This window comes from Mus musculus, chromosome 9 (assembly GCF_000001635.26).
Source record: "Mus musculus strain C57BL/6J chromosome 9, GRCm38.p6 C57BL/6J".
NCBI lineage: Eukaryota > Metazoa > Chordata > Mammalia > Rodentia > Muridae > Mus > Mus musculus.
The window spans coordinates 55,422,515-55,447,757 of NC_000075.6; the positions used below are offsets into that span (position 1 = coordinate 55,422,515).

Sequence of the window (25,243 nt, forward strand, 5' to 3'; positions counted from 1 at the left end):
TGGGAAGACTGAGGTTTCCACAGGCTGCCCCTTACCTGGGTGCAGTTTCTGATGAAACAGAGCCCAGACTTCATTTCTATGTACTGAAAATAGGGTGTCCACACAAGGCACAGCTAGTCATGGTAGGTACCATTAGCTGCTGCATCAGACTTCAAGGATTGGAGCAGGGAGATGCTAAAGTGCTTGTTATGAATGCTTGAGGGTCCGAGTTCAGACTCCCAGCACCTGTATGAAGAGCTGTGTTTGCGGCGCATGCCTGTCCTCTCAGTGCTTGGGAAGTAGATTCCTAGCTAAACCAGTGAGCTGGATCCAGGTCCAGGGAGAGATGCTGTATCAGTAGAGAGAGTAGAGAGAGCTTGGGAAAGACATCCAACGCTGACCTCTGACCTCTGTATGCACTGCACCTAACACACACATATACATGTGTGAATGCATATTATATATGCACACAGAGAACTCCCAAGACTTAACACATAAAGAGTGTGTTTGTCATCCTTATAATTACCAGAGCAGGTTGCAGTGGACAGAGCCTAGGGAACTGTCTGTTTCACTGTCACTCTGGCCCCCAGGCTCCTTCCATTGTGTGGCTCCTCTGGGTCTTCTCCAGCCAGCAGTGCAGAAGAAAAGAGACTGGAAAACTGGCCACAAGCCTTTATTTGACAAGTCTGGAAGTGGTGATGTTGCTTCTGTCCTTATTTCATCAGCAAGTCTTACACAGTTCAAAGATATTAGATGTTGATACTAGTGGCCTGTGTTCCCCGAAGAGAAAGAGTCACTATGCAGTCACCTAACCCACAGAAATGAGGCTTGTGGGTCCATTACCCTTTCGTATAGTTGGAGGCACAGTTTCATTCCCCCAAATCCTCCCTGGTCGGTTTCCCCAAGGAAAAATAAGACTTTCCACCCAAGAGGCTCTCTGCATTTCCAAGGCAGAAGAGGTGGAAGGATACCGTACCCAGTGCCCAGGTGCAGGAGCTAGGGCAGGCTTTGTGGGTACAGGGGTACCAATGGAGTCCATCTCCTCATCCTAGCCTCACTCTGGACCTGGAGCTGAGAACCCTGAGGAAAGATCACAGTTTGTACAAATGGCTGCCCTTTGAGGCTGTGCCCAGAGCTCAGAGAGTGGGCCAAAGGGCAGGAATAACAGGAAGCATATTTTATTCTGCTTCAGCAGCCGCTCAGTCCAAAGAGTGCCTTCCTTCCCTGCAGACATCTTACGCCCCACCTTTTCGGCACAATGGCCTCTGTTACCTGGATTTTTTTCAAAATTTCCACCAAGGAAAGTAAAGTTGTTATTATTATTTTTAACATGGGAAGTGGTTTGTAAAACAGCTGATAGCTTTAGTGACAAGCCTATTTAGCTGATAAAATTAGCCATCAGAGAAATAACATATGTTATCCTTTGACTATAATTTAGATTTATGGCCATCTACCTGTCATCTCCATAGTGGATGGAAAGGGGCCAAGGTCAGTCTCAGCCTCACCCTGCTCCTAAATCATTAGTTTGCAACCGTCTCCTGATTTTTATTGTTACCAACAACGGTGAGAGTAGTGGAGATAAACACTGGACGCCATCCCAGCAGCAGATGGCTCTGAGGGTCGGGCAACCTGTGCAGACAGTACTGAAAGAACAGAGCCAAACTATTGCTACTGCATTAGATGCCATCGAGCCGCTGGCCACAGTGTGCATTGATCAGGTTGCAGCCCATGTGAGTTGGACTCTGTGGCCAACCCATTAAAGGCCGGGAAGGCTGGGTGTGGCCGCCTGAGCTGGGCCTGACTCGCTCCAGTAATGTACAGACTGGGGCTCTCCGTGGGCCCCTGCTGCTCAGGCTGGGCTATTAGATTAGAAATAGTTGCTTCCATTGTTTTCCTAGCTTAGGGATGGGCTTTTGTGTAATGTTTGCTAGGGGAAGATTTGCTTTACTCTGTCATCAGAGGCACTGTGAGCCTGCCTTTGTCAGAGGCCAGGCTTTTGTGAGCTCTGGAGATTGTGGGGGACTTGGTTTTTCTACTGATCGTTTCTTAGCAGGTTGACTGCGGGGGGGGGGGTGTCTAGGAGTTGGGGGGTGCACCTATCCTGCTTAGGAGTAACTAGTTTTGTATCCTTCCTGTCTTCCTTCTTTCCTTCCTCCCTCCCTCCTTTCCTTTTCTCTCTAGGAGTTTCTTGAACAGATCAGACTGGTGGGTTTCATTGGATCCTGAAGCTTGGGTGGGGGTGGGGAGGCAATGAACACCCCACACATGTGCTCTCCCACCGTGTGCACTCCCAGCGGAATGATTGGTTGCTTTTGTCCCATTCGTTGTTCTCCTCTGGGACTCCAGTTGTGCACGTCTGTCCTCACACCCATTCTCCCACTGCCTCTCCCTCTCCTCCACCCATAACTTGGAACTCTGTCTGTCTGTCTGTCTGCCCAGGCTGCTGTAACACCACCTTTGAAGCTCTTATCATAAAGCATGACTTTCATTCTCCATTGGAAAGTCATTAAGGGACTACAGAGCCCAGGCTGGTCTGGAACTCGCACCCTCGTGTCTCAGTTCTTCACGTGCTACGATTCAGGGTGTGTGGCCCACCTCCCAGCTTGTCTTTTTTCACATATCCACTCATCATCACTTTTAGACCCTTACGTGTTAGCTTGAATCCTCACACAAGTCTGCTTCTTCTAACTGCCTTTTCCTTTCCTAAATGGTGACTCTTCCCTGCTTCCACGTGTGGCTCCCCAGTCTCACTGGATGCTGCACTCTCTTGGTGTAGGTGAGGGTTCTGGGTTATGTTATCATTCTTCAGAGACCCGATCTTCTGGGAAAGGCTTCAATTAGCAGCCGCAGGGTTGGCCCTCAGGAGGATTTAGCCGAAACTGGATTTCATTACCCGATCCCAGTCCCAACCCCCAACTGGAGTCCCAGGGCAAGACTCAGAACTCAGCCAGTCCACTTGTCTTGAACTGGATAGAAAGTGAAATGAAACCCAGAGGAGAAGGGGTGGGGGGTGAGGGGTGGAGGGTGTCCAGTGTGGCGGAGGGGATGGGCTAATAGCTCAGGCCCCTCCCCCAGGGCCAGCTTTGTTCCTGTGGAACCCTCACATTCTTCCCCTGCTGCCATCAAGCTGACCTGTGCTCTGTTTGGCTGATCCACCCTTCTCACCCACAGGACTTTAAGTTCTCTGACACAAGGTCGTGGAGCTAGTTGCCAAATTCTTCGCTTCTGGACATCATGTGGTCCTGGCCTTCCCTTCCCCCAGCACAGAAGGCTCCTTCCACCTCCAGGCCTCAATTAACTTATCTGGCTAATAACACCCTGACATTCCTCTGACAACCTTTCAGTCAACAGGGGGAGGCGTATGTAGTCGTATTAAGTATCAGAAGAATGGGGAGCCAATGTCTGAGGGTCTCATTGGGACACGCTGAGAAACCCCCATGGGCTATCTCAGCCACTGGCCAGAGTGGAATGCCATCTGGCTTGTCCGTCCGCAGTTAGGAGTCAATCATTGTTACTTGGGGTGATGCCTGATAGCATCCAGATACACTACATCCTTTTGACATGAAGTGTCCAAAAACCTATCCTAGCGGAGCACAGAGTTGTACACCTTTAATCCCGGTACTCAGGAGGCTGAGGCAGGTGGACCTCTGTGTGTTCAAGGGTAGCCTGGCTTACATAATCAGACCCTTGTCTGGGGGGGGGGACAAAAACAAAACCAACTACAGCTACCTGTGTAGCAGACTGACCCCTCTCTTACCCTCATCCCAATATAGACAGGGACACCCTAGCCTATTAAATAGCTTCTCTTGGCTTCTTCTCTTCCTTCAGTTTTGCTTTCATCCTATTCCAAATCTGGCCATCTCTGGACCACTGCAGTAGGCCCCAGTGGGTATCCCCACATCTCCCCTTCTCACCCTGCAGCCAGCATGGTGCTTTCTCTGTGGGTCACAGCACTAATGCCACCTGCTCTGCTCTGTGTGGAAATTTTCAGGTGGTTCCTTTGCTCTGTAAATAAAGACTAAAGTCCTTAAATATCCCACCCTGGTTACATGACTCTGCCTAGCAACCCTCACAGACTCCCCAGCCCTGCTTGCCTGCTGATCTCTGCATCTGGTATGTTCCTCCTGTGCCTCAGGCACTACCACAGGACTCGCCTTGTGCTTGTCTCTTGCAGTGTCACAAATCATCTCCTCCCTAGGATCACCCAGGACTCACTCTAAGCTGAGGAAGGGGCATTTTCATTCCAAAACACGTAACAGAATTTTAACATAGCCCCTACCTGACTTCTGGAATTTTAACATAGCCCCTACCTGAGACTTCTGGAATTTTAACATAGCCCCTACCTGACTTCAGAATGGAGAATCAATGAAAGAGAAAACTACACGGGTTTGGGGTTCACCTCTTCAGTTCAGAACTTGTTTCTGAGCATATGTAGTCTTGGCCCCAGGCAGGCCCTGACCTCCAGCTGGCTGGCCTGAATTCCAGTGAGACTTCCCAGAGCAGCTCTATATCGATTACAAGCCATCAATAATGCATCCCTTAGAGGGGCCTAGGAAGCCATTAGCTGGGCCTGCAGAGTCTGAGGCATGGCCTTGGAGAAAGTGGCTGCGTGTGCCCGCGGGAAGTTCCTATCAGCCTAGGCCAAAGGGCTCCCATCCCCACAGACTTCAGGAAGATTACCTCATAGAGCTTCTGGGCCTTGTACATAGAGAAGTGGCCCCTTATTCCCTGCAAGAAAAGGCCACCATAAAAATTTATGAGCCATATTTTCTCAAACTCTGAGACTGTTAGCCCATTTAAGGGCTGGGTTGTTGAGGCACAGTATCTTGAGTCAGGAGTTAGGACTGTGACTGTGCCAGGGTTAGGGGCCCATAGTAGCCCCAGGTTTGGGCTGAAGTATGACAAGGACCCACATCCATGTGTGACCAAGGTCAGGGCTCAGTTTATGGCCAGTAATGGAAGCTGAGATTATAGAGTTCATACTGGGTGTGTAAGCAGGATCAGTCTACAGCCAGGATCTGGGCTCAGTGTATATGGCAGGTACGGTCTTTGTCTATATTTTGGGTTAAAGTTGAAGCTCAGGCTGTAGCTGGAGTTAGGCTCAATCTGAAACCACAAGACTGAAGAAGCTGACTAGTTCAACTTCCTTTAATCCCAGGATGCCATCCAGGTATTTGAAGGCCTCCTGCATAAATACACAACACACAAGGCCCATGTTGGTGTACCAGGGCCCAGTCATACCTATTTCTCTCAGTCTGCCATGACATTGTGTGTAAACTCAACTAGACAAGCGTGTGTACTGCGCTGCAGATAGACAGGGGCATGTACTGCACTGCACATAGGGGCATGCATACAGTGCAAATTGAGCGGAGTTTGCTTTCCTTAGTTTTTAAGAATGTTTTATTTATTTATTTACATGTTTATATTTGCATTCTGAGTAGAAGGTTTCCTTGTGGCATTTTTGCATTTATTAAGGTTTTGTTTCTATTTATCAGCATACATCTGGGGTGGTGAAGGCTATATTAATGAATGATCTTAACAGAAAGGGAGGGAAACTGCACATTTGCATCTGATTGTCTCTGTGACACGGCTAGGAGGAGAGGTGAAGGGAGGATCCAAGTGCACAGGACTTAGGAGCCTTTGAGTCTTGTAGGTTGGCTCCAAGAGGGTATAGAGTTAAAGGAATTTAGGGAAAGTGGAGAAAATAGTGAGTGACATATAAGAATGGAGGGTTTATGGCTAACACGGCCACAGAGGAGGAAAAGGGACTAACTCTACCCTTAAGAGCCCCCAGAGACTCTGGGAGGAAGGGGACATCGTGTGATACATCAGGGCAAAAGGGTTGAGTAAAAGTCTATACAGAAGTGTAAAACATCCTAAGGCTCGTCTGGCCAGGAGGTCACACCACACCCTAAAGAGGCCATGGGTTTGTCCTCTGGAGAAATGGAACCAGAAGCCTAGCATCCATGCTGTGCACTGGGCAGGTGTCTGAGGAGAGAGATGCATGGCTGAAGTAAGAGTTATAGACGGTCCCCCTCCCCAGTCATATGCTGTTCCCCTGCCCTGCTCCCAGTGCAGCAGCACACACCCAGAGGTTCGTCCCTGACAGAGGTCAATGAAACATGCAGATAGTGACCCTGGGAGATGCCCAACGCTAGGCCACCAATGCTGGTCACCGCTAGGCCACGCCAACGTGAGTGACTAAATGCTTTCCGTTGTAAACCTGTTCTGCTTTCATAGAAATGGATGGACTGAGAATGAAAATAGGCCCCGGGGGTGTGGCCCAGTCGGGCTGCCTAGTGCAGGAAGCTTTGAGTTGCAGTCTCAGAGCTGCATGGAGCCAGGCAGAGCAGCATCCCAGCACTCAGGAGTGTGGCCAAGTATCACAAGTTGAAGGTGAGGTTGGAGCTGCCTGAGACTACACAAGGCCCTGTCTAAGGAAGAAGAGAGGGAGGGACAGAGACAAAAGTAACGGAATGAGATCTGTGTGGTACAGAGAATTCAAAGAGGCTGCTGTGACTGAGGGCCCAGTGGGTTAGAGACCAGGAAAAGTCCCTTCAAAACAGAGATCAGCCATGTGATCTAGGACAGAGGGGACAGGGGCATCATCTGAGTTAGGTTTTCCAGAGTCTATGAAGGATGCACAGCTGTCAGGTGATGGCCAGCGGTAGAACTGGAGACAAATGAGCTGCCTAAGGAAGTGCTTGAAGATGGAGCTGGACGAGGAGTGGGTTAGATGCTGAGATGAGAGGAAACAGAAGTGAGGAGAGTTTTTTTGACTGTAGCTAAAAACACCAGAGGGACAGGTCTGGGAGACAGTGGAGTACTATTTTGACCAAGCAAACTGAGTATATGGTAATGTTTTGCAGGCAACTGGATATGCCAGACTGACATTGTAATAAGGGGGCGGGGCGGGGCGGGGACAAATAGGCAACAGAAAGTATCAACACTCTCGCTTACGTGGAGGGTGCAATGTGTACTTCGAACACTAGGTGGCAGTGAATACTCACTACCCACACAGACCCTTTGTCCAACACCTACCTGTCTCAGTCACAAACCCGGAGACATTTATAAGTTTTCCTCAGAAGCTTTCCAATGGTGGTGGTGGTGGTGTTACCAGTGAGGTTTTGTTGTTGTTGTTTTTTATGTTTTGGGTTTTTTTAACCACATGTTCAGAAAGGACATAAAACTGCATTTACAAACCAGGATACTGAGGCCAGAGAAAGTGAACAGACCTCCGAAGGTCCCATATCCTGGTACTATCTAGCTGAGAGCCATCTCCCACAACTCATGGAACAGGGAAACTGGATGTTACTGGAAGACAAGCCTGACCAGCCTGCAAATGCTTAAGCTGTGCTAGCTTGGGGAAGGGGAGTCTCCTGACTTCCATTAAACACCAGTGTCAGGCGCCCGCAGAGCGCCTTCCTTCCATTCCTTGGAGGTACACAAGCAGCTAAGGGCGGCTTCAAATCCAGATGTCCTGTGCCGGCTCAGTGGCCTTCCTATAAATTACCATTGACTTTCTCTTCACGGACGTTTTCTTAGAGTAGGGCCTGTCCACACGGTATCTGAGACAAAGGGTCACACTTATGGTTGGGAAAAGGTTCCAGTATGTTTAGTTGCTGAGAACTTGCTAAGAAGTGCACGCCTTTGTGTGCTCGGGTCTTTCATCCCCACATCCCAGGCTGCTGCCCAGGTATCGGCCCCTGTCCTGGCCACCGGTGCCACCCCGCCCCCACCCTGGCAAACAAACCTACCTGCAATCCTTCTGCCTCTTGCAGTTTGAGATCCGGCAGCTGCGTGCGCACCTGGCACAGCAGGACCTGGATCTGGCAGCCGAGCGGGAGGCGGCGCTGCAGGCCCCACACGTGCTCAGCCAGCCACGCAGCCGCTACAAGGTCGTAGAGGCTGGCACGTGGGCCGAGGAGACAGCAGCCGAGAGCATCGTGGAAGAGCTGAGGCCCTCTCAAGGTGAGTGTGCTATCCCCAGAGCCCCAAGGATTCCTACCTCACCTCACTCCAGGTCTCTGTACAGAAAGGCTAGAAGGTGGGATTCCTAGAGCTAGGGCCTCTTGTAGGTCTGTGCCTTGTCATGTGTGATGACACTCCAAAGTTAGTGCCCTCGCAACTGCCTCTCAGAGCCCAGGAGGAACATCTAGCTAGGGGATCTGATGCAAATTAAAAAGTATTCAGATCTGGTAAAGCCATTCTAGTCCCATTGTGCATTAATAGTTGTTACTTTTCTTGTACTTGCAAACAAACAAACAAAAACAAAAATGGGATGGATGGGTGGATGGATGGAAGGAAGGAAGGAAGGTAGAGAGTGCAGCCCATTGTACTGGGAGAGCCATGGGAGCCAATGGGCACCTTGTAGCTCCCCAGTTGGAAACCAGATAAAACAGGTACTAGCCTGCTTTCTCCAATTCTCTCCAGCCTGGAGCCTCAGCTCCTGGGATCCTGCCATCCACTGTTAGAAAGGACTTCCCTCCTCAGATCTCTCATACTCTTTTCTCTTCAGTTCAGAAGCCCTGGGCACCAGAGGTTTGTCTCCTTGGTAATTTTATATCCTGTCAAACTGACCAGCACTAACTACCATCGTGACAGAGCCAGGCTCCTAGTAGGAGGTCTGAGCCCTTCCTAATGGATGGCCACTTACCAGGGTCCAGAGAAGAAGTCCAGGTCTAAAACCAGAACAGCCTGTGGCAAGCTTCGCAGGTGGGGCAAATTGAAAGTCATAGCATGAGTGGTGAAGGGCAGAGGAGCCGTAACCCCAGCCCTGTGCCATTTTAGGTCTAAAGCTCATTTCTTCTTCCAGGCAGCTTTGACCTGGAGAAGCAGGGGATTTTGCTTCTCTGAACCCTGATTTTTTTTTTTTTTACCTGCTGTCAAGAGGGGTCCTTACAGTGTTGTAAAGAAAATAGCCACATCCAGAGAAAGATGGTGCTGGACCTAGACATGGGACTTCCAGACTCCCAAAGCCAGCTTGGTCGAGTGACTTCACTTTGGTCTCCTGTGTTCCTCCTTACATCAAGGGGAGAACTAGAAAGGGCAGGTGGGGCAGGAGGCCGCGTTTCCTAGCTACATGGTTTGAGACTGTAGTGGCCTCACCTCCAGCTCCCTCTGCTGCCTCACAGGAGCCTGAGGAACCAACAGTGTGAGTGATTTCCCTCCGACCAGTGTACAGTGACCTCCTAAGTCATCATGCCCTCCCAACTTAAACCTGGACTCCCTGTGCTCTCTCTGAAAAACGCCCAAGTCCCTTCGAGTAGTGTGGTCATTTGTTAGATGCCTATAACAAGATGCCCCACGCTGAGGGACTTAAGTCACGGAGATAGCCTCACAGTTCTGGGTGCTAGAATCTGAGATCTGGGTTTTGGTAGGGTAGGTGGAGAACCTATTCCTTCTTCTGTAGCTCTTGGTGCTTGTTGGCAATCCTTGGCTTGTGGAAGCACCCGTCTCTGTTGTCATCTTTACATGGCACCTTCCTTCATGTCTGTGTCCAAATCCTGTATCTATACAGGTGCACCCTACTCTAACAGGACCTTATCTTGACTAATTGCACTGTAATTGTGTTTCCTGATAAAGCTCATATCCTGATACTGGGACTTGAATTTTCAGTATAACACATGGAGGAGGGACATGGTTATGCAGTCAGCAGCAGAGGCTGAGACCCCTTCCTCACCTGCTCCCATCCCATCACCCTGTGGCATCCCTAGAAACCTCCCTATCTTTTAATGTATACTTCCCTGGTGTATATCAGACACCTACACACAATTCAGTCCTCAACTGCATTTCCACAGCCAGAGCCCTCAGTGGCACGGCCAGTGCCTCTGAAGCAGAGGGCAAAATGCAGAGGCTGTGAGGAGCCTCCATGATTCATGGCCTGAAATAGTCCAGGGCATCCCCCAGCTGATTTCTCTCTGACCGGGAACCATGTCCAGGGTGGGGATTTCCATGACACGAGAAATTACAGTCAGATGATCGAACAGCATTCCAGGCTGCTCTGAAGATTAAGAAAGGGCAACATTTGTTAGGAGCTGTGACTTGCAGGGTAGCAGGGCCCAGAGGCCCTCTGCATGCCCAGTAGGACACAGACAATCCAGGCATTAACCTGCAGACATAGCAGTGAGTCACAGGAGCCTTGGGACGTGGCCAGCATCACCTCTGCGTGGCTGTCCCTCCTTAAGTGGGGGAGGGCTGCTGGGAAGGGCAAGAGTGCCCGCTCCAGCTCCAGCCCAGCCACATCCCTCCGAGAGGGAAGAGCTTCCTGAAGTTGCCAACAGGTCCCAGTCAGACAATGCCGACTGCCTTCTGTTTAGACTTGCTTCAGCACAAATCATTTTTAAAACCTGGGCTGCGAAAGTTCCAGGCTTTGGGGCCTGCCAAGTTCACAGTGCCCCTGTATAGTCATTAATACTTCGCTCCCAAATTTATTAGTCTTGAAACTTGCCCATAACTTATGAAATACAGCTCCTGGTGGGAGTGCCACAGATTTTCCCATATATCACAACTTTGGCGTCCCCCTTGCTGTCCCAGCATCCAGAGAAGCAGCCACAGAGGTGCCTCTGGCCAGTCTGCCCTTGGCCTTTCCTCTGCCAAGCAGCAGGGAGCAGGAAGTTGAGCTGGCTGCAGGGTTTATCCTTGGAGGAGACGGGACCAAGGTACCTTTGATGGCCCCAAGTGTGTGGGCCTGATAAAAGTGCTGAGGACCCTAGGAGCCTCCGACCTGGAAAAGCCTCACAGACTGGCATCTGAAGTAGCCTGAATGAATCTGGGACCTAGTCTGGCCTTGAAGATATAGCTCCCTGAGCAGGGGTAGCTTCACGGCCTGTGCAGTCCTGAAAGGCCCTGGGGCTCATGTCGCTGCTTTTGTTCTCCTGGCAGTTTTGGTGCTTTGTTGTTGTTCAGACACAATGGTAACTCAATCGCTGGGCACAACAGCTAGAATCCTAATCTTGTATGCCATAATAAATCTAAATCCTCCGGTGGTGAATCCTAGTGGATTCAGCATATAAACCGGGGAGATGCTAGTAGCTACATCTCACCCTCTTGCTATCCCCGTCCAAAAAGCCAGTTTTGGTGCTTTTTAAAGCTACTCAGTCCAACAGCTTGTCTGGTCTCAGAGCCCCGGAAGCTCTTCCCTGGGAAAGCCTGGGGGTTCCGTTGTGTGCACTAGCCCCAGGCATGGCATGCAGCAGGTACCCTGGGGATGCCAGCATCTTCTCAGGGAATGCTGCTGTGCCATAGAGGAGCGGGAGAATGGGCACAGCCTCTCAGGCTCTGCGGTGTGAGTCTTCCTCAGCCACCCTCACTACTCAGCCACATGGAACTCAGCTGTCTCATTATCTCCAGGAGGCTGGGCCCAGCCAGCTCGGGCACCTTGGTGGCTGAGATGTGGGATGCCTGCAGCAGGCTGCAACTCCAGGCTACCACCACTCACCCCAGATCTGGGACAATGGTGAAGAGCCTGGGTAGGGGGTCACAGGAGTGCAGTATATTGAAAGCTTGGCACTGGTCAGGCCTACAGAGGAGAGCAGGGTATCTGCTGGCCAAGAGGTTGGCGTGAGTTAGCAAACGGAGTTGGCAGGGTATAGGCCGCTTTAGGGAGATGGATTATGCCAGTTTTAGAAGGATTAGCACGTTAAGCAGTCACAGCCTGGTCAGGCCAGAGCTGAGGGTTACAGTCGCAATGGGTTCATCCTGGTTGCCATGTGCAGGAGAGGTGGAGGCTCTCTGTACATTAGACATTTATTTCCCCATGAGATAAAAGCCCCTGCTTCTCTGAATGGTGGGTGCTCCCCAGCCCTTGACTGTGCTCCTGAGGTGGGAACTCCTGCTTACTCTAATACCTGGCAGAGAGCTGGGCCCTGGGTAGGTGGGAGGCACTAAGTCCTCTCTGGGAGTGGCAGATAGATAATCCAGATGCCTCTGGGACCTTCTGGTGTTTCAGGGCCTTCTAGCCATGTAGCCCAGCTATGCCACACTCTGTAAGAGCCTTGTGGGGACTCACTTAACAAATGGAGAAACTGAAGTCTAGCAAGGGGACAAGACCTGATCAAGATCTAGACCAGTAGTAGCACCAGAAAACAGTCCCTGCTGCCTGTCCCCATGACCCAGTGGCCCTGCACCATCTGTGGTTTGCTGGGAACAGGAAGCAGTGGCAGAACTAGGCTGTAATTATAGCGAAGGTTGTTGATGTCCACAGAGAACCTGTACTAGCTAATGCAGGAGGCAGGAGCCAGCCTGGGCCGCACCCTCCGCTCAGCATCAGTTCGGAACACACCTCTGACCGCAGGCATTTCAAGATCAAAAAGAGGCCAAGAAAGCTTTTAAGACCCATGTGTCTCCCACTCAGTCTCTAGATCTGAAGGTGGACTTGTTTTAGCCATCAACTCAGGTGTACCTCAGAAGGTAGCCTCAAAAAGCATCGAGTCTGTCACCTGCAGACCTCAGCCAGCAGATAAGCCAAAGGGTGTGCTGAGGACTCCGTACCCTGTCATAGTAGGTATGCATCGAGAGCCTTCTGTGTGTCTGGCTCCATTCTAAGAAACTGACCTGCCTGTTAGCTCTCTGTAATCATCACAATAACTCAGGAGTGTAGCCATTGCCATCCCCATTTTACAGTGCTCAGAGGGCAACTTAGCTATAACTTGTCAACACTCACCACATGCATCCCTCTCTGTCCTCATCTCTGTAGAAGCCACAGTGAAAGATGACATGAACAGCTACATCAGCCAATACTACAATGGGCCCAGCAGTGGTAAGTCTGGGTTGGGACTGTTTGCATGCACTATGCAGCCCCAGGACACTTGTGACCCCAGCAAACCCTAAACCCAAAGATAGGTACATTCTGGCCTGGCTTCAGGTAGCAGGGCCCACCATTATAAGCCTGTAGACTGTGATGGCAGAGCTCAGGGTTAAAACACACCTGGAGCTTTAATCCTCATCTTATGGGTTAGCTGAAACCCTGACACCCTGCAGCTGCCATGGCCAGAACATCCTGATCCATCTCTGACTGTGAGAGTTGAGTGGGGAGCCTATAAGAGGAAAGGGTTTGTAGTCCAGAACTCAAGTGATCTTCCATCCCATTCTCAGGTGGCCCTGGTGGAAAGCAAACTTATTCAGCATAACTGGCTAAAGGGGCAGCAGGCCTTGGGTCGTCCTGATGTGCTTAATGCTCCCTTCATACCCTTGAAATCCTCGAGGGTGCCTAGGGGGTCGGGGGTGGGGGTGGGGAGGGAGATTGATTGCATACCCAGACCTGTTATCATACTGGTTTTCAGTAGCCAAAGTTTCAAACCTTGAGTTTGGATTTTACAGTCCTTGAAATTCTTGCACTCTCCACTATAGGCATAGAAAATATATGCTACCTAACACGTATTTGATTGTTTTTCTTCTCCACTGTCTAGCCCCCTAAGACCAGTTCTCTCTTTTCTCCTTTCCCTTGTCCTCATCTAAACTGCTGGTTCTCCAGCTCTCACCCTTTTTCTCAGTCCTCTCCCCATAACTTTGGGGAGAGCCCTGTAGCTCTACAGCCAGCGTACTCTACCATCAGCCCCACTGCCTCTCAGAGAAAAGAGCTGCTATGCGCTGAGAGCCCTGAGGGCAGTCAGTCTTCAGAAAACAGACCACTCAGGACACATACCACACTCCTCCAGCCCATTTAAAACTCCCAAGAGTGTGGCAAGGTGGAACTCAGGGGTTCTCTGGGTAGCCAGCTGGCAAATTCCAGTCTCTAGGAGAGATCCTGTCTCAACTCAACCCCTGGCCCCACTCACATATGGGCAGGTGCTCCCATACTCATGAGCATGCACACATCAACTACTACCACTACCACTAATAATAATTATAATAATAATAATTAATAATAACTCAGTCACTCCTCAAGAGAACCCCAATCCATTCTCCTGGGGCAAGCTTTCTGGGTTGATTGGGATGGACTAGGTTGGTCTATTGTGAAGATATTTCTTCATCTTGGCTTAAAAGGCCCACATGTGAGGCTCTCCTCCCAGACCATTTCTACCACCCAGAAACCAGCAGTCCTCACTGAGTACAAGGTGGACCTCGAGGCCAAAGCACTAGCTGAGAAGTGCTTCCACTGAGAAGCACTTCTATCGGGAAGTGTTGTGGGTCCCGATTCATGGGTGACTGGTAAAAGAATGTCACATGTCTGCACTTCAGTTCACCGAGGGGAACTGGCAACATTTCCCTCAGTTTAAGCAATGATCATGGCCTAGGTTCTCAGACTGCCCTTCATCATGACCTAGATTCTCGAAGACTGCTCTTTACCATGGCTGCTTCTGACACCTAGCAACACTTCTGTTGCCGGCACCTCTCTGGCCTTCAAAGTGACGGAGGCAAAGTGTGATCAATATAACCTTTCTTAGTGGGGCAAACACCTTTAATTTCAACACTCAGGAGGCAAAAGCAGGCAGACCTCTGTGAGTTCAAGGCCAGCCTCGTCTACAGAGTGATTTCCAGGATACCTATCAGCGCTACAAAGTGAAACCCTGTCTCAAAAAACAAAACAACAAATCACACACACATGTATGTATGTATGTATGTATGTATGTATGTATGTATGTATATATGTATGTATGTTATTTCTTGCAGACAGTGGAGCCCCAGAACCAGCAGTATGTGTGGTCACTACAGCTGCCATAGACATCCACCAGCCCAATGTCCCCTCAGACCTCTTCTCAGTCGACCTGCCTCTGAAGCTCAGTGGCAACAGCACCTGCGCCAGCGCCACCTCGGAGACCACCTCCCACTCTACCTGTGGCTCAGTCACCAGGGCCCAGAGTGCCAGCAGCCAGACACTGGGTTCCTCCACAGACTGTAGCACCCCCCGGGAAGAGCTGCTGCCCTCTAAGCCCAGATCTTCTCCCCTGCCACTGCTTCTGCCCCCTCAGCAGCTGGTGGCAGAGGCCACAGTCCAGGACCTGATGTCCTCTCTGTCAAAGGACCCCTGCCCATCCCATAAGGCCTTGGACCCAGCACCCCTGGCCCAGCCTACCCCACTGGGCTCAGTCCAGACCAGCCCTGAGCTGGAGCATAGGGTGAGTCTGTTCAACCAGAAGAACCAGGAGGCTCTCCCTGTTCTTCAGATCAACCCTGTCATCCACTTGCAGCCCACAGCGGGGCTGGAGGAGAAGTTCAGATCTTTGGAATCCAAAGAGCCAAAGTTGCATACAGTTCCTGAGGCCTAGAGAGCCTACTGGCTTGTTGAGTGCAAAGAGGGGAGACAGCCATCTTGGTACTTCAGGACCCCAGAGGCCACCCACGGCCATACAAGGGGCTCAGGATCCCATCTGATCTCCCACAGGGTGCTGTCTGCCTCCAGGGAGGTGACGCCAGGCAGAGGCCACATGCCTCAGACCTCAGTCAGAGTCCAGAGCTGGGGCCTCCTTTTGCCCTACTCAGGAGAGGGTGGTGCTCCTGGCTGGGGTTTTGGGTTTTTGTTTTATTTGTTGTATTGTTTTGTTTTTTAAAACCATTTTTATAAAAACCAGCCTATGGCCCAGCTTCAGCAGGGTAGAGTGTGGGGGCCAGCTCAGCCTCTTTCGTTGCCTTCGTTCCTGATGCCCACCCCGGATTCTCGGGGACAGCACTGTGAGCAGGGGCTGCACAGCCTCACCCCAAGCCGTCTTTCCAGAAATGCTGAGGGAGCCGCCACAACCACGGAGACCACACCCGAGCCTGTCTCACCTGCCATTCTCTCATTCCAGCATGGACATTTCCAAGTCTTCACAGGCCATGAGGGGATGGATCTGGAAGCGGGAGGGGGATGGGAGGGGAGGGACAGCCATTTTATGACCCTGGCTTTAATAATAAAAACCAGCTGCACTGAGATATCTGGCTAGTAGAGGTTTTTGTTTGTTTGCCATTGTCTACAGTGGTTCAAAGTTTACCAGATACACACTTATCTGGGCCACTCTATCTCCTCTCTGGCAGCCCCAAGGCCTTTCCAGAGAGCCTTGAACCATCCACGCTGGCCAGTGAGTGCTTTTCCCTCCCCTATCTCTCCATCAGAATGGAACCCACAGCTGTGCCTCCCTCCCTGGCAACTCCTGAGCAGCTCTTGGACCCAGGGCTCTAGTCTTGGGGGTGTCAGACTCAACCTGGTCCAGAGCTGAGTTCAGCTCTTGTTTTGCCATCTGCCCAGTTACAGACATGCATGACATCCCTGGCTTTCTGCCCGACTCTGGTCATTTTCCTAGATACCCGACCCCAGCTCTCATCCCAGCCTTGATGGGGCCCATGTCCTCCAGTGGGCTGGACTGCAGTAGGCTCAGCCTGGCCTAGTCCTGGCTTTCCCTCTCTCCCTCATTCCCCCTCTCGTTCTGCCTGCCCAACATCTTTCAGAGTTGTGTTTGTATGACCATCAGGTTTCTCGTGGCGGGGGAGGTGGTAAGGGCAGGAAGGGATGGTTTGCTGGTTTAAGGGATCCTGTCCCTCTACATGACAGATGACAGTCACAGCCATTTGGGACGTAGCTCCCACTTCTTTCAAGTCTCCCCTTCACTCTTTAGAGGTGCTTGCTGTATAGGTGTGCAGCCTGCCCTGCCTCTGATAGGTCAGGTGTCCTCCAGCTCCTGGGGCCTCTTGAGTTAGCTCTGGAGGGGCAGCAGCCTCATGGTGTGATCAGCAGCTGCCCCTTTGCCTGCTTCAAGGCTCAGGGCACAGAGACACCCTGGGAACGTGGTTGGAAAGGAGGGAATTGTTAGGTGTAGGCAAAGGCTACCCTTTGTCCATGAGATCTGTAATAATGGTGCTGAAGGATTGTCAGGTTTGTTCCCTGACACAGAAAAAGGATTGGACAGCCCCAGAAGACAGAAGAGAAGCCTCGAGAAAGGGGAAGTAACAGCTTTATCCCCTAGGCCTTAGAGTCTGCTGAATGGACACAGGCATGGATATTTTACAGGGCTCCGGGGTCCTCCCCGTCTCCCCGATTGGTTTGTTTGGATACCACTCTTAGACTCCCACAGCCCATCCTCTCCATACCTCACCACCAGCAGCCCACCCTCCCCAAGTCTGTGATCACATGGCCTCATGCCCACTCAACATTTCTCCTCAGTACCTTGTGGGAACCTGAAGCCGCTATCTCATGGAGCCTACTTCCACTTTCTTTACTCATTTATACCCATGTAGAGCTCCTTTGTTCCAGAGATTGCTGTAGGGGAGGGCCAATGGCTGCTCTAGTTGCTTCCAGCAGAGGGGCTATCAATCCAAAAGAAGAGAGACTTTTATGAGATAAGACTCCTGGGGGGGGGGATTGTGCATTGAGGGGGTTTCAGTAAAATGTCTGACAGGCTAGGCAGGACATCTCATCTATAGGAACAAGAGGACTAAAGGAGCAGAGAGGAGAATGTGAGACACCATTACAATACAGCCCAGAGTGAGACAATCATCCCCTAAAAAAAAAAAATCGTCCCACAGAGTAGCAACCAGCCCTAGACTGGTCTCAAGGGTGATGAACCCGGATCTGCTTTCAGATGCTTTGAGAGCTGTCGGCGTGGCTAGACGCTCAGTCTGAGGTCCCTCCCAGATGGCTTGAGAATGAAGAAATGATTTAACCATCGTTTGATTTTTTTTAGTTTAAACAATAGAGGACCTAGATCTCTTGGCTGGAGGTAGGCTTGAATTGAGCCAAGATTGTGTCTGAAAATAATAGTCACAGGCCTTTGCTCTTTGGCTGTTTCATGGTTCTTTCTCCGTGTCAGAGTCAAAGAGCCAGCCTGACTCAGGAAAGCGGTCTGGAAGACGCTTTAAGACAAATATACTTGGGTCTTGTCTTAGGGGAACTATTGTTGTAATGAAACACCATGACCAAAGCAACCTGGGGAGGACTTAGGCTTCCACATCACTCAAGCTCACTGGAGGAAGTTAGACAGGAACACAGACAGGCCAGGAACCTGGAGGCAGGAGTGGATGCAGAGGCCATGGAGGGGTGCTGCTTACTGGTTTGTTCCACCTACCTTCTTATAGAACCCAGGACCACAAGCCCAGGGGTGGCCCTATCCACCGTGGGCTGGGCCCTTCCCCAACAATAGTTCATTAAGAAAATGCCCTATAACTGGATCTTTTTTTTCCTTTTTTAAATTAGGTATTTTCTTCATTTACATTTCCAATGCTATCCCAAAAGTCCCCTATGCCCTCCCCCCCACCCCCCCCACCCCCCCCACTTCTTGGCCCTGGCATTCCCCTGTACTGAGGCATATAAAGTTTGCAAGACCAACGGGCCTCTCTTTCCAATGATGGCCGATTAGGCCATCTTCTGATACATATGCAGCTAGAGACACGAGCTCCAGGGTACTGGTTAGTTCATGTTGTTCCCTTATACCTGGATCTTATGGAGACATTTTCTTAGTTGAGGTTCCCTCCTTTCAAATAGCCCTAGTGTGTGCTGAGTTGACATCTACCTTTCAAACAGCCCTAGTGTGTGCTGAGTTGACATCTACCTTTCAAACAGCCCTAGTGTGTGCTGAGTTGACATCTACCTAGCCAGCACAGGTCTGAAGTAGAAGGGCTGAATCCTACCTCCTGCCCCAACTTCTTAGCTCAACAAATAGCACCCGGCAATTTATACACAAAGGGCATTTGTTCCTCTGAAGGAACTGAACTCTGGCCTACACTGAATGGAAGACTCGCTGCGGAGTTCCGTGATGATTGGTTGTCCTCCTTATAACCTGGAGAGATTGGTGATGAGTCTCATCTCCTGTGCTGCATTGGGAGCAGGACCTGGCAGGCTTTAGCTTGAGAATTAAGCTTTATAAGCTTATCAGCAAGTGGTAGCAAGCAGCCACAACTGAGAAGAATCAAGTCCTCAGACTTCCCTTTAGCAGTGCCTAACCTGAGCCTGTCCCTGGCCGGACACGGTGTGACCAACAGCTTGAAAGCCTGTATCCACAATCAGCTCATATGTGCCCACAAATGACAGCCCAGAGAGCTCTTTCTGTTTTTCTTAATCTGCTACTGAGAAGCTTTGTGAATATAGATGGGTGGGTCTGAGTTCTCCACCATTCCTGAGTTCTCCACCATATCCTGCAAGAGAAAAATCCCAGAGGGTATTGGGGATGTACCTCCTGACAGAGGAAAATTGGAAGTTTGTTTGTTTGTTTGTTTGTTTGTCTGAGATCTAACTCTGTCCAGTGCTTGAAAAAGTAGCTGAGTAGTGAGTGACTTTGGAGGGATCTTGGGACCGGTTTGTCCCATCTGCAATGGAAGAAGAGATGAAGAAATATTTGGTCGAGGTTGCTCATTCCCTCCCTGCTACGCTCTCTGGTCGAGTCAACTGGACAAGCCGAAAGGCTTAAAAGTCACTCATGAGGCAAAAGAGTTTCAAGGAAGCTCTCCTCCTGGAGGCTAGTGTTCTCTACCCATACATTAATTTTTCATTCCCGAGTTCCAGTACTACGCTAGTCTAGAGTATGGATCCACGTGCTCTCTTTCAGTATTTTCCTATAAGTGCTCTGACATGGCTAAAGTCTTCCGCCAGTGTTCCAAAAGTCCAAGGGCATCCTTGACCAAGATCAAGGGTTTAGAATTCAGCAAGATGGGGCTGGTGAGATGGCTCAGTGGGTAAGAGCACCCGACTGCTCTTCCGAAGGTCCAGAGTTCAAATCCCAGCAACCACATGGTGGCTCACAACCATCCGTAACGAGATCTGACACCCTCTTCTGGTGTGTCTGAAGACAGCTACAGTGTACTTACATATAATAAATAAATAAATCTTAAAAAAAAATCTTTAAAAAAAAAAAAAAAAAGAATTCAGCAAGATTGTAAAAGCTAAGTCACTCCCTTACACAGGAATTTACCATCGCTTAGGAAGAAGGAAGTTTCAGACCAAAGGAGAAACCAGAATAGATACTATAGCAGAGTTACACCCATACACATATTTATAATGGCCTAAGGGGAAGGTGGACTATACAAGAGACTAAAATAGGAACTATGGCAAGGACGCGAAGCCCTTGACCCTGGCTTCTAAGATTAGTGAATTTTAGGTGGAGCCTTCATTGATCCCAGCTGATATCAATGTATTCTATGCTGGGTGGTTCCCGTTAGACCTTTTGTGTTTGCATTCCTCTGTTTTATGTAAGATTCCGGTTACCTCAATTGTACCTTGCGAATATGTCACCCAACTTCCTTATTGTCCTCTGCATAAAAAGTCTGATGCTCGAGTTGTAACATTACATTCAGATTCCACACAAACTCTCCTGCGTGTGTGTCTGTCTGTCATCCATCCACGCTTTGCCCACCCGCGTCGAGAGACCCCGTTCCACGCAGACACTGGGACCTAAAACGTCTGCGGCACCTCCCCACATCCTCCAGTCCACCTGCTGGGCTAGTCCAGTCTGTCATCAGGAAGAAGTTACTATGATTTAGTCTTCCCCGGGGAGAGGCTGGATCAAGTAGTGGGATTTCCATACCATGTCCTTTAATCTTCCCTATAGCCATGTTGACCCCAGCCTAGGGCCACACAAGGGCCACTTTCTATGCAAACCACACACGCTCCAAGAGGCAGCAGAAGCTCCGCTTCCTGAACCCACTGGGCACATGCTATATGATAAGTGTTTCTCAGCTCTGGCCTTACATGATCCCCAAACCCAAGGTCTTAACTTTTAACTCATCCAAGCTAACAGAACAAGAAGGCAAAGCCAGATGCAGAATGGAAACAGGTAGGTCCAATCCCACTGGCCCATTGCACAAATGGCCACAGGTATACTAGGGGGAGTCCAGGAGCCAAGTGTTATCTGCCCCACTCTGCAGTCCACCCACCTACTAAGTTTCCAAGTGTTAGGCATTTGGAGAGACCCCAGAGCCAGGCCTACTAGCCCATTGTCAGCCCCAGCTGGCAGGCAGGGTTGCATTCCTCACAAGCTTGCCTCTGCTGCTCACTGCATCCCTATGTGGTCCCTGTTTGAGCAGGCTGGAGGCCTTCTAGAGAAACAACTCGAGATGCGAGCTTTACACCTGTGACTTGGCACCAAGTCTAATGCTATCCAAATGAAACAGGGTCATTGGTTCTCTCAGACTGTCCAGCAAGATTCCAGACATGTGCTGGGCCTGTATTTAGGCCAATGCTACTCTGTTCATTTTTCAACAGAAATTGGCTATTGGCAATTTCCCTAGCAGATTCGCAGAGTGTGGATCCGATATCTAATAATCCCCTCTGTTGCCCTGGGGTGCTGTTCTGGGAATGCTTCCTTTATTGACAACACTTGGCAGAAACTGTGAAGCACTTAAGAAACACAGGGACCTACGACAGCCAGCCTATCAAGCTTCACCCAACAAGAAACTGATCTTTGCTGCTCTCAGCCCGTGCTCAGAGCTGTGGAGACTTTCCACCCTGTTGGCTCACTCATTAAGTAATTACACAGTGATTGATAGGTCCCAGTAAAGGCCACTTTTTATCCTCTAGTTTTATGACAGGCTTGGGTTCAGATAAATCAGGTATTCTTTTTTAAGGCCTGTGGGTCAGAGAAATCCCAATGGTTGGGGCACAGTGAAGGGGATCTGTCATCTCCTTACCAGAGGGTCCTCTGTAGATACTAAGGTGGGCATGGGTACCTCATGTTCTCCTCTTTCTCATTAGCAACCATGAAAGGAGGGGAGCCTTTTCCAAATATCTGCTCTTATTGGTGTAACTCTTCAGTTTCCTGTGCCTTAATCGTATATGATCCTCTATTCAAAGACGCCTCTGGAGTAAATGTTCCAGTTGACCCCTTCTCTCAGGTTTATAATCTATAAGCAAGCATGGTGAGCGCCAAGGATGAATAACTTACCCATAATCTAGAGACCATTGAATGCTATTTCTCCTCAGTCTGTTTATGTCATAGCATCTAGAAATTGAAAAGGTGACTAAAGGAAGCAGGAGTGCCCGGGGCATGATGGGACAGAAGCAAACGCTGGCCACAAAGAGCAAAGGATGGAATAGCAGCAGGAAAAACAGCATTAAGACCCAGCCCTCACCTCCAGCCTCCCACCCAAGCATGCTGGTCCTTCTTGGCCTCTAGCTGTTAGTGGTACCTGGGAAACCGCTGCCGAGGCAGAGGCTCCTAGGCATACAGTTCATTAAGCCAGTCCTGTAAGTGCTACTGAGAGTAGACAGATGAGCAGGCCAAGAGTAAGGGAAGGAAGAGCCTTGCCCCTTCGGGATAGGAGAGGAATGTGGCTGGAAGTCTGCTGAACAGGGCCTGGATCCCTCCCTCTTCTCTGTTGGTCCTGTTTAGATGTCTGTCCTCTGTCTCTAGGCTTTCCCTCATTTTCCTCCCAGTGACTTCTGGAAAAAGCCGCTGCCTCCTCTACCTACATCCCTCTATCTAACTGAACAAGAGTATGATGAAGGTGTTAAAGGACATCCAGCTGGCAAGTGTTGGGTGTGGCCAGGCCTGCCACAGGGAAAGACAGTCTTGGATGTTGGTTGGCTCACCAGTCAGCACAGTGAAGCCTTGATCTCTGAGGCCTTTCTATATGTCAACAATCCTATGGAGCAGGCTGAGGGCCAGGTGTCCATGGGTCATCACTAGTGGGAGGTACATCTGGCACAGAGCCCAGCACTGGTGTCCCCCAAGTCCAGAGAGCTTGGAGATGAGGTATGGGGCTGCCGTTAAGGTTTTCTGCATCATGATGGGCGAGATGACACTACAGGCTCTGTCATTTGCAAGACAGGAGTCTATCAGGTCAGTTACCAGTAACCTACCCCCAACAGGACTGAAACTAGCCCCCTTTCTCAGCCGCCATTCTTCTGAACTCTGTTGTCCCTGGTTCTGAGCTAGTACAGCTGATTTAAGCAGATTATCCACCAGGACCTGAGCCAGGTGAGCACTGCAGATCTGCTGCCAGCCAACACCCACTGCCAGCCAACACTCACTGCCAGCCAGCACCCACCTCTGCAGTGAACCACAGGACAGTGGAGGAAACCATTACGGGGCATTTTAAAAGAGTAAGAATATCACTTTTTAATGGAGTACTTTTGACACAACTGTAAAATCAAACCACTTCCAGAAAACATGAGCGGGAGGTTATGGATTGTCTCTTCCAACTGAGAGCCAGCTGTCAGAGCATTAGAACAAACGGAATATCAGTCAGGTGGAGATGGTGAGACAGCCACGCGGCAGAGGTGCAATGTATAAGGGAGGCAGAGGTCTGTGAGTGCAGGGAGAAGCCTTGTGTTAAAAAGTGTATCGGGGGACGGGGTGAGGGTAGAGCTGTGTGGGAATATACGGAAAAGATCAGTGGGGCGGGGCACTGCATGCTGGTTTGAGGTGACGATGCTCATGCTTCAGAAGTATGCCACAGAGCGGCTCGCAGGGTAGCCTAGCGGCTTCGGGGGAATGACTGGCCAGCAAGGGACCAGAGCAGAGGCAGGCAAGATGAAGAGCATGGGGGCTGAGGGGGTGAAAACCGGACCGGTCTGGACACCCCTACATGTACAGAGGCAAGATCAGCAGAGAGCAGAGGAGCCAAGTTGCCTCTCGGTGAGGGTGGCCGAGACCCTGGAATGTGTAGATAGCTGTCCTTGGTATCAGGAGTGTACACAGGACACCAGACAGCATTACTGTTCCTTCTCTGGAGCCCTCTCTGGGGAAAGGGGCCAGGGCCAGGCCTCAGTTACAACCTCCCCCCATTACAGAATGACCCCAAGGCAGATACTCCAGGCCTGTGGTTAAAAGGTCTGGCTTTCATGGCTCCCCAGAGTGCTATAGCTGGGGGCCTGTGAAGGTGGGCCAGCACTCCTTAGAAGGTCTCTAGCCCAGAGAAGAGGCTTCCTGTCCATTAGTCCTTCAGAAAAGACCACTCTGGGGTCCCAAGGGAGACTCCCACAGGAGTGGGGTAGCTTAGGTGGCAGTTGCTATCCACTGGAGGAGAAGGAAGGTGATAACCGAAATGGCTATGAGAATTTCCTAAGGGGACAGGTGCTTTTGACAGTCTTGGACCCTTGCCACAGCTCTGCAAACCAGGCTTACTTCCCCAGCTCTGCAGCAGAGGAAACACAGGCACCGTAGGGTGAGGTAAACCCCCCTGCCCCCCAAAAAAAGGCTCACTAGTAAAATGTAGTGGCAGGATTCAAACACCGGACGGGACTGTTGGTGGTGTCCTGTGGGAGAGACCCCACCCTCGAAGTGCTCGGCTGCCTGCTGTGCCCTAAAGGGCGGGCCTCCTTGCTCAGCCTTGCCTTTGGAGCCTTGAGAGCTTTGTGACCATCCTGACATGCTGAACCCAATGGTAAGGACAGCAAGGCTCAGAGTCAGCAGTGAGTGCCCAGCCTGCAGAAACCCTGCAGCCCTGGCCAGAAGCCACCCAGGGCTGGGAACTAGAAGGTCTTCTCTGAGTGGCGTGACTGGTCAACCTCCTGAGCTCCCAGCTAACCCAGACCCTAACTTTTCAGGTCAAATCATACAGATAGAAATGGGGGAAGGAGCACCGGATTTCACAGACCATGTGTGGCCAGAGGCTGGTATAGGGTATTCATTCCCTCCATAGCTTAGTGAGTCCCCTCTGACTCCAGGACTATCCTGGGATAGTCAAGAGAGCAAGGCTCTTAGCACTAAAGAGAGACCGTAGAGCTGGGGTCACTTTCCCTGGGAGCTGATGAGAGGTTCAAGCGCTAGTTATGATTGTTTGTTTGTTTGTTTGTTTGTTTGCTTTTCGAGACAGAGTTTCTCTGTGTAGCCCTGGCTGTCCTGGAACTCACTTTGTAGACCAGGCTGGCCTTGAACTCAGAAATCCACCTGCCTCTGCCTCCCAAGTGCTAGGATTAAAGACATGCGCTCCCACTGCCCGGCTTAGCTATGATTCTTATAGCTGCTGAACAAAGGCTCTCACAACTCTGGGTGTCTGAACCAATATCTCAGGGCTAAAGCCAAGTCTGCTTGTCCCTGTCCACCCCAATTCTAGGTGCTGCTGTCCCTTACAGTGTGCAAGATCCGGGTGTCTGGATTCCTAGACCAGCCCTGTTTCTGTCTTGCTTTGTGACTCCAAGAAAACCCTTGAGCTCCTCCCTCCCTAGCTCAAAAATAATGACTTCTATGTGCCCCACCCCTGAGGGTTGCTGGGATAGCTAATGACATAATGGAAGGGAAAGCCCTCTGAGAATGTTTCAAGGGAAACACAAGCTGAAGGCTCCCTTATCAATAATAGATGCCCGGGGTGCATTTCTGCCAGCCAGCGCACACTCAGCACTTCTGGGGCGGATGCCCAGGGGATACTCTTTTATTTCATTTGCTGCCACTGATAGTTCAGAGTGGGGAGCAGGGTGGTG

At 50.5% G+C, this 25,243-nt stretch overlaps 1 protein-coding gene across 8 annotated transcripts in view; it reads left to right on the forward strand.

Annotated features, from left to right (window-relative positions):
* Nucleotides 1-15,831, forward strand: part of Tmem266 (transmembrane protein 266) — a 111,433-nt gene extending 95,602 nt beyond the window's left edge. For 6 of the 8 annotated variants that reach the window (XM_030244381.1, XM_030244380.1, XM_030244379.1 and 3 more), the window contains 3 exons: nucleotides 7,761-7,950; nucleotides 12,677-12,739; nucleotides 14,593-15,831. In XM_030244381.1, the coding sequence (XP_030100241.1) occupies nucleotides 7,761-7,950; nucleotides 12,677-12,739; nucleotides 14,593-15,188 (849 nt within the window). In that variant the 3' untranslated portion in view covers nucleotides 15,189-15,831. The remainder of the gene's footprint in view (nucleotides 1-7,760; nucleotides 7,951-12,676; nucleotides 12,740-14,592) is intronic. The other 2 variants (NM_172923.4, NM_001357568.1) reach the window with 1 other exon arrangement.
* The last annotated feature ends 9,412 nt before the right edge of the window (nucleotides 15,832-25,243 follow it).